Source organism: Terrapene carolina, unplaced genomic scaffold (assembly GCF_002925995.2).
Source record: "Terrapene carolina triunguis isolate 2854851 unplaced genomic scaffold, T_m_triunguis-2.0 Scaffold53, whole genome shotgun sequence".
In the NCBI taxonomy this organism is placed as follows: Eukaryota; Metazoa; Chordata; order Testudines; family Emydidae; genus Terrapene; species Terrapene triunguis.
In genome coordinates this window covers 13787588-13801005 of record NW_020664404.1, presented here as the reverse complement: position 1 = coordinate 13801005, position 13418 = coordinate 13787588, and the positions used below count along the sequence as shown (strand labels likewise).

Genomic DNA, 13418 nt, shown 5'->3' with positions numbered 1-13418 from the left:
ACCTGCATGAAAGACCCCCTAAGCTTATTTCTACCAGCTTAGGTTAAAACTTCCCCAAGGCACAAATCCTTCCTTGTCCTTGGATGGTGTGCTGCCACCACCAAGTGAGTAAAACAAAGATTTAGGAAAAGGACCACTTGGAGTTCCTGTTTCCCCAAAATATCCTCCCAAGCCCCTTCACCCCCTTTCCTGGGGAGGCTTGAGAATAACTAAATAGGTTAACAAAGTGAGCACAGACCAGACCCTTTAGTTTTTAGTGTCCTAAAAACCCATCAGGTTCTTCAAATAAGAAGTTTTTAGAGGTGCTTCTTTATTATAAAGGGAAAAAGTAAATCAGGATGGAAGGTAATTTTACAGGGTAATAAAAAGATTTAAAACACCGAGGATTCCCCTCCTAGGCTCAACTTCAAAGTTACAAAAACAGGAATAAACCTCCCTCTTAAATTATCTTTTGTTTTAGCTTGTGAATTTTCCCTGTGCTAACACATTGTAAGTAATAGCAAGAAAATTTCTGTAATTTTAGATATCATTTCAACAGGAGCTGGGTTACCTGCGCGCACACACACACATACGGAACAAACAAAAAGAGCACAAACAACCCACCCAGCCCCTGATTTGAAAGTATCTTCTTTCCCCATTGGTCCTTCTGGTCAGGTGCCAACTAGGTTAATTGAACTGATTAACCCCATACAGGTAAGTGATTCTGTACCTCTGGCCAGGAGGGATTTGATGTTACTGCACACATAAACGTTGTTACCCTTCCCTTTATATTTATGACAGTGTGCATGGCTCTTTACACCATAGATATAAATACAATCTAGAAAGCAATGGATTTGCTGGCCGTAATGGCTGGGTTGTCCTTGCCCATGCTGCAAAGTGTGCACAGGCACCATTCAATGGGCCAGGGACCCCAGCCAGTCCTTGTGATTTCAGTGGATGCACCCACTTGCAATGGTCCACAGATCAGGCTGGGTGCTGCCTTCCTGCTCTCCTGGACTGTGGAGGAGAAGGCCCAATCCTTCCCCATTCCCGGGCTGTCCCATCCCATCTCAGGGTCATGGCTAACCCAGGGCTGACAGCAACAGGAGACGGGCAGGGCATGGAGGAGCCCATCCGAATGTGCCGTCACCGTGGGCTAGTCAGTGTGTTGGCACCGTTGCCTCCTGCTCCGTGAGCTGTGCCTTTCGGGTGGTGTCTCTGATGGCTTTGAGAAAGCGCATAAACCCTGTCCCGCCGGTTCCCCTTTCTGAGAGCACCGACGTGCCCTTGTGGACACAGCCCCCGAGCTGCTGCTGCTCCGCTCGGCACCTCCCGGCCGGGATGGTGATGTACTTGGTGGCGATCTGTATGTGATAGCTCCGTAGGTCCGCCAGCGCCGACACGCACTTGTTGAAAGCTGCATGCAGGCCTGCGTCTCCTGTTGCCAGGACAAACTGCCGGAGGGAGGGGCCAGAAGCTAGGGTCTGAATGAAGGCCCTGTGAGCCGCGGGCATGTAATCTCTCATGCAACCGAGGTACTCTGCTGAGAACCCTGCAACAGCAAGGCAAGAGCATTAGTTTGGGAAATGCAGTGAGAGAGCTCGGCACTGACCCCCACTAAAGAAAAGGTGCTGGGCCAAAACGGTGGTGGTGGTTACCCAGCTCAGCCCTGCTCTGCTCCACGCTGTGACAAATATCACTCCTCTGAGTGAGTGAGTGAGTTACAAAAACGAATGTAAATCATTTGGCCCCCCTCGGTGACTGATTCTCCCAACTCCAGTGCCCTGCTCTAAACTCTTACCCCGGGAAGTGACTGCACTATTGCTGAAGTATTGATTCCCTCTTGAAAACTATCCGAGCCCATTGCTTCTCTACTGAGTGATGTGGGCCAGGCAGCTGGCAAGCGGGGAGTGTGCACACACGGTTTCTAATAACCTGTTGCTAAGCTGAGGCTAGTGGCCCCACTGTTTGTTCTGACTCTGGCCCACGGGAGGTTTGTTTTGTTTTTTGTTCTGTTCTGAGGGGAAATCCCTTTCTGGGGAGACCCTGTCTCTTGCCCACACGTGTCTGGCAGGAGTCTTCTGGACTAACCCGCTGAACAATATTCTAGTGGCTGGTGCACCAGAACCAGAAGCTCTTGGTGAAAGGCTCGTGTATTAGTCCCACAATAACTGCAGCTTCCAACCGCAGCTATTTCCACTTACCCTGGGCTGCGCTGTGCTGGATTCCTAGCAGTACGTCAAAGCACTGTAATGTCGAGCTCTGTGCCGCACTGCCGCCGAAAAACTGCTTGGGGCTGTCCCACACCCCCTCGTACACCAGCCCCTCCGGCATCAGGAAATTGTCCTTCCAGCTGGTTCCAAAAACATGAAGCAAGAAGCAATTGCATGGCCTTTCCCATACTGAATGTGCTAACTGCCTGTTGGGGTTTCCGTGTGGCTTGACCCGCCATGGTGATAGACATTAGTGACTTGCAGCACAGGCAACTTCTCACCAGACAGTTGTCCCTGGAAACAGTGGTTCTGCCGTAACGCAGCCCAATGCAAGATCTGTGTTCTGTTAACTCGGAGTGACCTTAGCACCACCGAGGCCTAACCCACCCCCTAGTTATCCCCATCGTGGAAGCGCTGTGCTACCTGCAGGAAGGGGAACTCAGGACTGTGATGCAGGCTTCCAGGCAGTGCCTGTTGGACTGGGCTGGGAACTTAGTTCTTTATCCAACATGTGATGGGCAAAGTTTCTCCGGTAACATCACGGTAGGGTGACCAGATAGCAAGTGTGAAAAATCCGTGGGGGGGGGGGGGGAAATAGGGTCCTATAGAAAACAAAGCCCCTACTATTGGCACATCTGGTCACCCTACATTTCGGCTCACTAGTCCAGGTTTTTGTAAAGTGGCCACCGCCTGCCAGAGAGGGCGAGACATAGACAAGAAAAGGGGGAAGGGAACGGAGCTGGTGTCAGGAAGGGGAAGCAGAAGGCTAAATACCCGCTCCTGCTGGGAGGTGAGAACTCCGTGTGCATTTATAAAATGATGGAGCAAATGTTATAGATGATATTGCTTGATGATGATGATTTTTTTTTTTTTTCCATTTTAAGTGGGTACATTCTCCTTCCTTATACCTAATTGGAAATTACACACCTCCTGCTTTGGGGCAGGATCAACCCCTAACTGAGCGGGCTGGAAGAATTTTTTCCGTAGTAGGCAGGTTATACTGTAATTGCTGTTTCTTACACCATCCGGTGCCGGTCCCTGTGAGAGGCAGGGTATTGGTCTGATGCAGTCTAGTGACTCCTTTTGTTCCTAATAAGAGAGAGTGACCCAGAGAAGGTACATACCCTGAGAGGTAGATGCGAAGGGATCTGAAAAACACTCCTGGATTTACACACTCTGTGGAGACACGGAACATTCATTCGGGTTAATGAGTGCATTGGAGCCATAAGCAACTTGTGAAACTAACCCTTAGAGCCTGGCTTTTCAGATATCGCCCTTTGCCAGCAATGTGAGTGTTATGTCACATATTATTTGGCTTGGAGAGATTCCATGCCCCTTCCTGATTGCTTTAAAGTATTTAATCTGTTTAATGGATACATTTCTAAAATGTCACATCAGCCTACTCCTGAACCCAGCACTGCACAAACTGGGGTGATCACATTCAGGGGAGCCCCTTGCTTGCTTGGCCTCTCTGCAGGATAAAGTACAATTTGTGGCGGCCCACTGGGAACTGGTTCTGCTGCTGGCACAGAGGATTGGCGCATTGCTTTGTGGTGCCAGGCAGGGCTCTGCCCCAGCCATGCACAGGCAGTGGTTTGCAGACATCCCTTGCCCACAAATACTTGGGCAACTTGAGTGAAGTAATGCTATTTGCAGTTAGTGGTACTTGCAGTTCGCTTCATTTAGTGAGCCAAAGTGGTTTACGTAACAGTTCCCAGACCCGGCATCGTGCTATGGCTTTAGCACCAGAGATGGTAACTCGTGATGTGGATTCAGTTCTGAACTTCAGTCTCCTGCTCATTTCAGTGTGTAACAGTGCTGCTGTCTGTTTGTCTCTGCGATCCCTCTCACGGGCATGCTGACTGGCATACATGCTAAAACGTGTATTTGGTGAGACAAGCTTAGAATAAAGTGCATCTCATTTCAGCAGAGCACTGACCATGGGATGTCTTTAGGGACAGGAAATTAGTTCTTTGGCTGAAATAACTTCTGCGGATGCCCAGTTTTGGACATGTGGGAAGGATGCAGGAGCTTCCTCAATCAGCATCAAACTCAATACATCCCTGGGAACCATTACACACTCGTTCTAATTGCCTATCTGACCACAAAGGAGACTCTGCAACAGACTCGGGGAGCTAACTACAAGCTGTTTGGGGGGGGAGGGTGTCTCTACCTGGAAGTAATAAAATAGGGATTGATTGTTGCATGAATGTAAATTTTGTTGTGGGATTTTTGGTCAGAATTCGCAAGCGCAGCTATCAAGTCTAAGCACTTACCGTGAATCAGTTTGAAAGCTTCACGCATCTTGCATATAGACAAGGCCACATCCTGCAGTGCTGTTTCCAAGGAGCAAAGGCCATGGTGCAATATGGCATTGACAATAATGGGGATTGCCTTAGAGGGAACAGAGGAAAAACACTCTTGGTATCCAGAACACAACGGTCAGACTTTCTGAGGAAAGAGACTGCAGAGTCTCCCAGGTCACTCCCAGTTGTGATACTGTCGGGTTCTCCAGCAGGAGCCATCATGGGGATTGGTGGGGAATGAAACTGGGCTTCCATCCCCGGTGCCTCCTTAGCAGGGATTCACTTACAGTGGGGTCATAAAGATGCCACCCTCTTAAAGGGATGGTGTCCAAACCCCTTCTCCACAGCTCTGCAGCTAGAACCTGCAGAGAGATGCTGAGGTGACTCCAGTAGTCAGCAACAGCAGGGAAGGGTGGAAAAGAACAGAGCTAACAGCAGACTGAGGCTTGGGACCCATTTGCTCTTGTTTATGATGCGGGTCTCCCATCTGCGGGCAAATAAGCAAAAAACCGATCTCAGCCTCTGCTGGGTGAAGAATTCAAAGTGATCGATTTCTACAGCACAAGGGTTTACATGGATGGTGGAAAAACCTGCACTTGTACTTGGTCACCATGTCCTAGGTGCGTTTGATCACTTTAAACTGCCATAGAATCTACTGGGAAGAACGCTACGTTCCTGTGAGGTAAACTTAATGGAGTTTGGAAGCAGCACTTAGTCCAGCTGCGAGCGAGCCCCCTTGCTATTTCATTAGGACTCGGTACCTTGATTCCAGCTGCAGCTGCTGCTTCAACAAGAAGAGAGACTAGGAAGAAACCTTTGTTGCTGTCCCCTCCAGGGAATGAAAACAGGATGTCGAGATTCCTAAGGGAAGAAAGATGCATTCCTCAGGGCTAGGTCAGTAAAATGACCTCAAAGAAATAGCAATTTGTAGCTGATGCTGAGAAACTGTAACCAAGGAGAACTGTGCAGTGTAAAAATATCATTAACCAGAAGCTAGTGTGGAACCCAAAGGAAAACATGCAGTGGCTTTTGTGTGCAGCTAGACTGCCAGCTCTTCAGATGAAAATGCATGTAGAAAAGCAAAACCTTTTGAAAACCTGAATTAGGTCCCAGAACACCCATTGAGGCTGACGTATAGAAACGGCTGTGAAATCAGTTGTGTAAGGTGCTGCGTGCACATGTTTGCATGTGCTCTCTAAACTACCCTGCAGAATTGAATGGTTTGTTCCTTTCCCATATCTGTGTATACTGTGCTGGTACTCTTTCATACAAGTCACTCCAGGAGCATAAACTAATCAATCCCTGCCTCCCTCTTTCCCCACCAAAAGTAGTTTTATCCCAGTTTTATGATGGAGAAGCTGTAACACAGCGGTGAAGAAGACCCCCCCCCCCCCCCCGTTTGGGGTCGGTGGTGCACTTGTTAGTCTGTGCAGGTTGAGTTGGGGATGCTGCCGTAGCCGTAAGACCAAGCCGCCTTGCCTTTCCTTTCTCTCCCCATGCCTGTCGGTGTGTGCCTGCACCTCCAGCTGGAGGCGTGATTCCAGTGCGTGGAGACATACCTGCCCTAGCTTGATGGGCATTAGCACGCTAAAAACTGAATGTAGCCGTGGGGGGGGGGGGGGGGGCTGCACCTGAGTATGCACCTGCCCAAGATGTTAGGCATGTACTCGGGGTGGCTAGCCCCTCCCACCCGCTGCGGCTACACGCTACTTTGAGCGTGCTCGGCATGTCTCCTTGAGCTGGGAATTGCGCCCCTGGGGTCACTCTGGCACAGCGCTCTACAGTCCTGTCATTCACCAAGACAAACCAGATCTACTTACTCTGCGTTCAGGGGTCTCCAGGCACAGCCGGGACGGAGCCGCAATTGAGGAAGAAAAAAGAAAGCCGTGAGGAAGAGGAAAGATTTTAAAGCTGTTTAAGTGAGGACAACCCAGCGCTGTTGAGTGGCCATGACATGGGTTTCCAGGGAACCCTAACTGGGGCTGCATAGACCGTGGGGTGTCCAGCACCCAGTCACGGATGGAGGGCTCAGGGCGGGAATTTACCTTCTATCTGGGTTCAGCTGTTTGAAGAGAGCAGCCCCTAGTGTCTCACCCTGCCACTGCCAGAGCTGTGTGACCCCAAGTCTCGAAGCAGTCGGTAGCTGAAATGTCCTATGAGGAGGCTTGTACCAGACAGGAGGATGCCTGGATCAGTTAATGTGGCACCAGCAGGTGAAAGCGTCTGGATAGCACCTGTATGATTGCACTGACTGGGTTCACTGTAATACGTTTATATGCATTCAGGTGACCTGATCTGGGCATGACCTACAGGTGAGAGCTGCCTGCCTACACCTCCAACAGGCGCAGGGTGGTGGTGTCGCTACTGTATACAAAGCGCTGTGGCGTCTGACAGAGGTGGTCCCGGAGCTCTACATACCCACAGGGGTCTCTCTTCTTCCAGTTTGCCAAAACGCAGTCTGCATAGACGAGGATGGGCGGCAGGTCGAGAAGCTCCGAGATCGTGCAGTAAGGCACCGCGAGCGCTCTGGGAAGGATCTAGGTTAGACAAGAGTGTTACAGTAACAGCAGATGGCTACTGTGCTGGGCAACGAAACAGGAGAACCTGGGGAGATTCACCCTGTTGGGATGGACACTCTGCTTCTAACAAAGGCAGTTTTGCAGATCAGTGCCGAGCGGGGCACTGTGACCCCAGGGCACTGTCAGTTCCTGCCTTTCATCCACCGCCTTACGTCGACACACCAGTTCAAGAGGGTGGCACCCAGGCTCAGAGATCATGCTTTTTGCCGCAGTTTGCCTCTTCGGGGACAGAGGGTGGGTGGTTAGCTGGGCTTCCTGGTGCTTGCTCTTCATGCAGCACAGGGGAAGAGAGTGGTCATGTTACTGAGCACTGCATGCTGTACAGGTAGGTGGGCTAGTAACGTTCCCCAGTACTTGCTCCTCAGTCTCTGACCTGCCCTAGTGAAATGGGAGCCAAGCCAGTCACTGGGTGTTGGCATCGTTGATGCCGGAAGATCAGGATGTAGGACAGCAGAGGGTAACAAAGGTGCTGACCTTCACTGTCTGTCTGCCGCCTCCTTGCCATACGTATCCCATTGTGATGAAGCCGAGAGCCAGGCGAGCCAGGCGTAGCTGCCTGTGTCCTCGCAGGTACTGTGTGCTGAGCAGTGGCATCTGCGAGGGGAAAAAGGCATTAGCGCAGCCCCGGGGAAGAGTTAGTTATCGACTGATAACCTGCTGCGTGCAGCACTGGTTAGCTAACCTTTGCTACTTCCCGGCGGAGCTGATGTCCCTCTATCAGGTGGGGCAGGTTGGCTGCGACATTCATCCAGGGAGCGTAATAATCTGGCAGTTCTGTCTGTATGAAAGAAATCCTAAATGAGGGTGTTGCTTTTAACGATGGAATGTTTTCCCTGCTGCGACCCAGCTTCCTTCTGGGTCTGAACCGAGCAGAATCCCGCCTGCCCGCTCACCGGCCTTCCCATATTAGCACAGAACTCCCACTGACTCTCCCCCGCAACTCCAGCGGGAGACTTACGAGTTCAGCTGCAGGCCGTTGAAGGCCAGGTTTTCAAAAGAGCTCGGTGTCCTGGATACGCGTTGGGCTCAGAGCACTGCTGTAAATCTGGCCCCAGTTGTGGGGGCTGAGCACTTGGCTGTGGCCAGGAGCCCTCTGGAAATTCCAGCCCTTCGGAGATCAGAACGTTCCTCTCGGGACGTCCTAACCAAGAGAACCTGAATCTAGGGGAGAGCTGGAAATAGCGATCGCTTCCCTCTTGGTCCCACCCCATTCCCAATTCTCCCTGCCCAGCATCTCAGTGGGAACTGCGGTCTGAACAGACTTGGTCACAAAATCTGGGAGTGCCGCTCATTCTCTTGCCAAGGGAAGAACAACAGAAAAGACCCTCATGAGGCCTAGGGCCTGGATGGGCTGCTAGTTCTTCCTGCTTCTGTCTTTGCTACAGCAAAACTCAGCTATGTTAAAGACTGAGGGTATGTCTATGCTGCAATTAGCCCTAGCCCAAGACAGCTGGCAAGGGCCAGCCCCGCGTGTCTAAGGGGTTGTTGAATTGCAGTAGAGATGTTCGGGCTTAGCCCAAGGTCTGGTATCCTCCCACTTCGCAGGATCCTAGAGCCAGGGCTCTAGCCTGAGCCTAACCGCCTACACTGCATTAAACAGCCTCTTAGGCCAAGCCTGAGTCAGCGGGCATGGGCCAGCTGTGGGTTTTTAATTGCAGTGTAGGCATATTCTTCATGTCTGGCCACTAATCCTAGCTCCAGCGTATCACCTTGGAGCCCAGCGAGCATACAGTGGGCATAGCAGGGAATAATAGCGTGCCTTGAAATAGTTAGTTAGTTATTCATCATTAGCGGAAAGGGGGAAGAGGCTGCAGAGGCAGAATATTCTGTCATTCAAAGTAAAACACACACAGTTGTGAAGAAATTGTTCTTGGTTTTGTTTTTACAAATCAAAATTCCATTTAACTGAGTGTGAGACAACACATTCACTTGTCCAACCCGTGCTCCCTGAGCATGGGCAATGTGGTTTGGCCAGTGTAATGAGAACAGACAGAATAACCAATCAGGCTTGACAGATGCATCTAATTTGGAATCACTCAGACACTACGTAAGCATCATGCGAGACAGAACGTTTTGGTTTTATTCACTTACTGATGGGGAAACTCCCATTTTAAAACCACCATGGCCTGATGGTGCTTTTTAGCATGCTGTACACGTAGATCTGAGGCTTAAATGCGCTTCTTCCTATTTATTGGTCTCTCACTGTATGTTTGTGGAGCCCAAAATGTGGCCTGATGTCATACTACAGCAAGGCACTATTTCTCCTGAATTTTTGACCTATTCATGCTCAAATATATAATTTTAGGAGAAATAGTTTGGTGACTTTTTTCCCCGTCACTGACATGATGAAAACCCTTTTTACAGTGGTTTGAAAATGATACAGGCACAAATAAAAAGGAAGTGCAGAGAGAACAAAGATGGTATTGCATCGGAAAATAAAACAGGTTGATTATATTTCTCGTATAGCCCAGGATGAAATGATACTTAAGTGTCAGTAATAGATGGAAAGCTCATGAGCAAGCGACATCAAAGTTTCTGCTCTGCTTGCTGGACATTTTGATCCTGTAGAAACTTCACTGTATAATCACAGTAAGTATCTAGGGATGCTCTGAGGTACAACATGTATTTACTCTGGGTATTTTAAGTCAAAAATTTCAGTCCATGTAAGTCATTTCTCTTGATAGAACGGATTATTTAATACTTAATTTTTATCATGTCAATGTACACAAATTTGTTTTTAAATTCCCTTATCTAGATTGTATGTAATCTCCCCTTGTCCGTTGCTAGATTCCAAGGCCAGATCTAATTTTGTGCAAGATGTTGGGCCTCCTTCTGATTTTACACTGTAACTACTTTCTCTGGAGTGAAATCAGAATCTGGCCTGTTATGACCATGTGAACATATTTGTAGAGTATCACGTCAATCTGCTTTACTTTGGGGCTGGAAAACCAGCCTTGCAATGAGGCTTAAGGAGCTCAAGTCCTCTCTCGCTTTTAGTTTATCAAAGAGAAGGTAATCAATTATCTATACACAGGGATCGCCAGTGTGATAGCAGGGGCTTTTCAACCTCTCTGACAAAGGCAGAACAAGATTTAGTGGCAGGAAGTAGATGAAGTTATTTAAAATAAAATTAACTTCCAGTGCTGGTGATTCCACCCTGTCCCCTGCTAAGATCTTTCATTATTTAATCATCCTCACAGCCAGGAAATTACATCTTACTTCAAGGTTGAATTTATCTATCTTTTTAAAAGATCGGCCATAGAATTTCTCCCAGCAGCTGGAATAAAGCATCTGTATGCAGGGGGTCAGGCTGGTCCATTCTGGCCTTGGAATCTGTGAATGAACTGGGGGTTTCATACATCTCCTTTCCTCATTGGCCATGGGGAGAACAGGATTGCCTGCATTGCTATCAATGGGTTCATAACACTTAGAGCTCTGCATTGAGATTTGATTATAATCACTGGCTTATGTTTCAGGGTTCAGCTGGTTCCCTGCAGGGGTCAGGCGGGAACACCCACCCACCCCAGTTGGCCAGATTGATGCTTCACAGAAAGGAGGGGGGAAAAAGAGCACATGAGATTAGCTGTAGAAGGGGGATGGGTGGTCTGAAGTGGTACAGAGAATTCTTTCCAGATAGGGGCTGATGGGTCGTGCTCAGATGCTCAGGGTCTAACCACGGATTCTCTTCCCCCCCCCCCCCCCTTGCGATTTGGGGCTCAGGAAGGAATTTTTTCCCAGGTCAGATGGCAGAGTTTTGTGCTTTCCAAGGTCTCTGACCATGTGTAGCTGTGCAGATCACTTCCTCCAATTATCTGGGCATATCTAATCAATTCCCTGCCATTGCTGGCCCTCAGACACTGGTGGTACCTTGGTTTCTCCCTGAGGTCCACAGTTTAGTCTCCTGAGGGCTGAAATGCTGTGGTCTGACTAAAGTTTCTGGGTAAATATAGGGTTATCTGGCTAAAAAATAATGGCCTATACAGAATGGATGTACAGAAGGTCAGGTGAGATGATCTAATAGTTTACAGAGTGTAAGGCCAGAAGGGACCAAGAAGCATGAAATGGTTGGGCACTTAGGTCCCATTGAAGTCAAAGGTGCATTTTGAAAACTATACGTTCAGGGTAGCAGGCGCCTAAATCATTTGAGAGTTTCATAGAATACTTAATTCATCCACTGAGTCTCTTAAACCAACTGCAAGTGTGTAGCTTATGGCAAATGACACCCATATGACAGGATGGGCTTTCAGCTACTGGTTTAAGGTATAATGTGAAAGTCAGGTGTGGTTTTAGATTTTTTTTTTTTTTTTTTTTAAGTTCTCAACCATTTTTTGGATAATCTTTAAAACAGATGGTGAATCCCAGTAATGATGGAACCTGGGGCCATTCTAAAGAAAAAGAGCTCTCAGCCACGCTTGAGGCTGTTTCCATCACTTCACACTGACTCTCAGACATTTTCAGCTTCGGGGTGATGTTTGGGGTTACTGCACGTGCTAGTTGTGGTGTTACGTGGGTGGTGAATGAGGGGGGCGTGCTGCGGTGAGGGGCTCTGTGCATTTGGGATATTTGTCACACGGATTTGGCCGCTGGACCAAGAAATCCACCATCAATGCAGTCTCTCTCATACAAATAATGAAACTGCTTTGTGCAAAGTAGCTGAAGAGTAAGGGCGGTAATGTGTTGTTACTTCTGTTATCACAATGGTCTAGGACTCTGGGAGTGACATGTATACAGTTTGTAGCTATGGTCAGGCATGAATCTAATTTCTGAGAACTTAAAAATTGGCCAGTAGCAGACAGCAAAACCCATTGCTGATTCAACCTGGAGATATTCTGAGCAAAAAGAGCTCTCAGCCATGTTGGAGCTATTTCCAGTGCTTCACGCTGTGACTCTACATGCCTGAGAGTTTGTAAGTCACTCTGAAGCCTTAAATGTCTGTTATTACAAAAATTGTTTGTTATACGTACGAATTACTAAAATATACATATGCTAAGGAATGGTGTGTGTAAGACATATAGCATTAAATAACTAAGTAATATTGTATTACACATACACTAATGAGCACTTAGCATATAAAATTGCAATAATTGCTAATTAGTAAGCAGCAGTGTTATATTTTTGCTATATAGAATAGAGCAGATATTATTTTATATTGCAATATAAATAATATCTGCTCTATTTGCTCTAATTTTCTGTATATTGGTTTAGCAGACCAGGCAAATGTGCTGCGTAAAATTTTAACTTGCTACTGTAATGCTAAAACTCTTACCAGTGGGTCTCGGAGAACAAAGCCGTATTCTTCTGAAACATGAAACTCCTCCAGGTTCTGCAGACTCTCACTTTTGTCTTCATGTTCCATGCCTGTGATGTAGCTTCTTAGTTTCCCTGCCCATCAGCCCCTGAGCAATGAGAAATTATCACTACATCAGGAGTGGAAACTGCCGTGTCTTTTCATTTACTTACCTACTCTTTGGAGTTTTAAATAGGTTGTAATGTATGGGGACTTTTTTGTTCCCCAGTCAAAATCACCTGATGGCTTATTTTCTATTGTCTGTTGTGTATCAGCAAACTGAAAATAGTATCACTTCTTCTTTCTCTTAATGCTTCTCTTTATTCATGAGGTTTGGGAAGTTACAGAGCTGAATCGATCCCTTATCAAATGTAGTGTGTAATAGTCTTTTGATGCAAATTGTCCTGGTCACACGGCAGTTGTTCCTTAGGGCAGGGCAGGGCCAGTGCAAGGATGTTTCGCGCCCTAGGCGAAACTTCCACCTTGCACCCTGCGTCAGCTCCCCACCCCCCTGCGGCAGCCCCCCCCCCCCCCCCTCCCCCGCGCCCCCCCCCCCCCCGCGCCCCCCCCCCCCCCCCCCTCCCCCCTGGGGCCCCCCCCCATAATAGCCCCCCCCCCGCCCGGGGAGCCATGCGGCAGCTTCCCACCCCAGCTCACCTCTGCTCCGCCCCCTCCCCAAGCCCCGCGGCAGCTCTCCCTCCCCCCCTCCACCCTGAGGCTCCGCTTCCCTGCCCGGGGAGCTGTGCGGCAGCTCCCCACCCCGGCTCACCTCTGCTCCGCCTCCTCCCTGAGCATGCTGTCGCTGCTCCACTTCTCCCGCCTCCCAGGCTTGCGGCGCCAATCAGCTGTTTGGTGCCGCAAGCCTGGGAGGGGGAGAAGCAGAGCGGGGCGGCGTGCTCAGGGGAGGAGACGGAGCAGAGGTGAGCTGGGGCGGGGAGTTCCCCCTGCATGCCGCCCCCTGCCCTTACTTGCTGCAGGCGGCCCTTCCCACGCCCCCCCCGCCCCAGCTCCCTCCACCTAAATGCCGACGACGACTGGGGCGGCCGAAGATCCG

At 49.1% G+C, this 13418-nt stretch overlaps 1 protein-coding gene across 1 annotated transcript; it reads right to left on the bottom strand.

The window, feature by feature from the left end:
• Positions 1–1049: 1049 nt before the first annotated feature.
• Positions 1050–12433, bottom strand: LOC112108982 (indoleamine 2,3-dioxygenase 1-like). The gene is made up of 10 exons (XM_024203321.1): positions 12344–12433; positions 7760–7855; positions 7552–7671; positions 6917–7035; positions 6319–6333; positions 5260–5359; positions 4469–4586; positions 3317–3368; positions 2184–2332; positions 1050–1531 (listed from the first exon to the last, which is right to left on the bottom strand). Exons 1-10 carry the CDS (start codon positions 12431–12433, stop codon positions 1140–1142), a joined length of 1251 nt encoding a protein of 416 aa, XP_024059089.1. The 3' UTR covers positions 1050–1139.
• Between the last annotated feature and the right edge of the window lie 985 nt (positions 12434–13418).

What these genes read in the sequence shown, in the direction of transcription:
- LOC112108982 (XM_024203321.1), bottom strand. Translation starts at nt 12,433, where the DNA reads ATGGAACATGAAGACAAAAGTGAGAGTCTGCAGAACCTGGAGGAGTTT. An exon ending in TCCGCCGGGAAGTAGCAAAG is followed by an intron (nt 7,672 to 7,759) that starts GTTAGCTAACCA and finishes TTCCCCTCGCAG; the next exon opens with ATGCCACTGCTCAGCACACA. An exon ending in CCAGCACAGCGCAGCCCAGG is followed by an intron (nt 1,532 to 2,183) that starts GTAAGTGGAAAT and finishes TTGCTGTTGCAG; the next exon opens with GGTTCTCAGCAGAGTACCTC.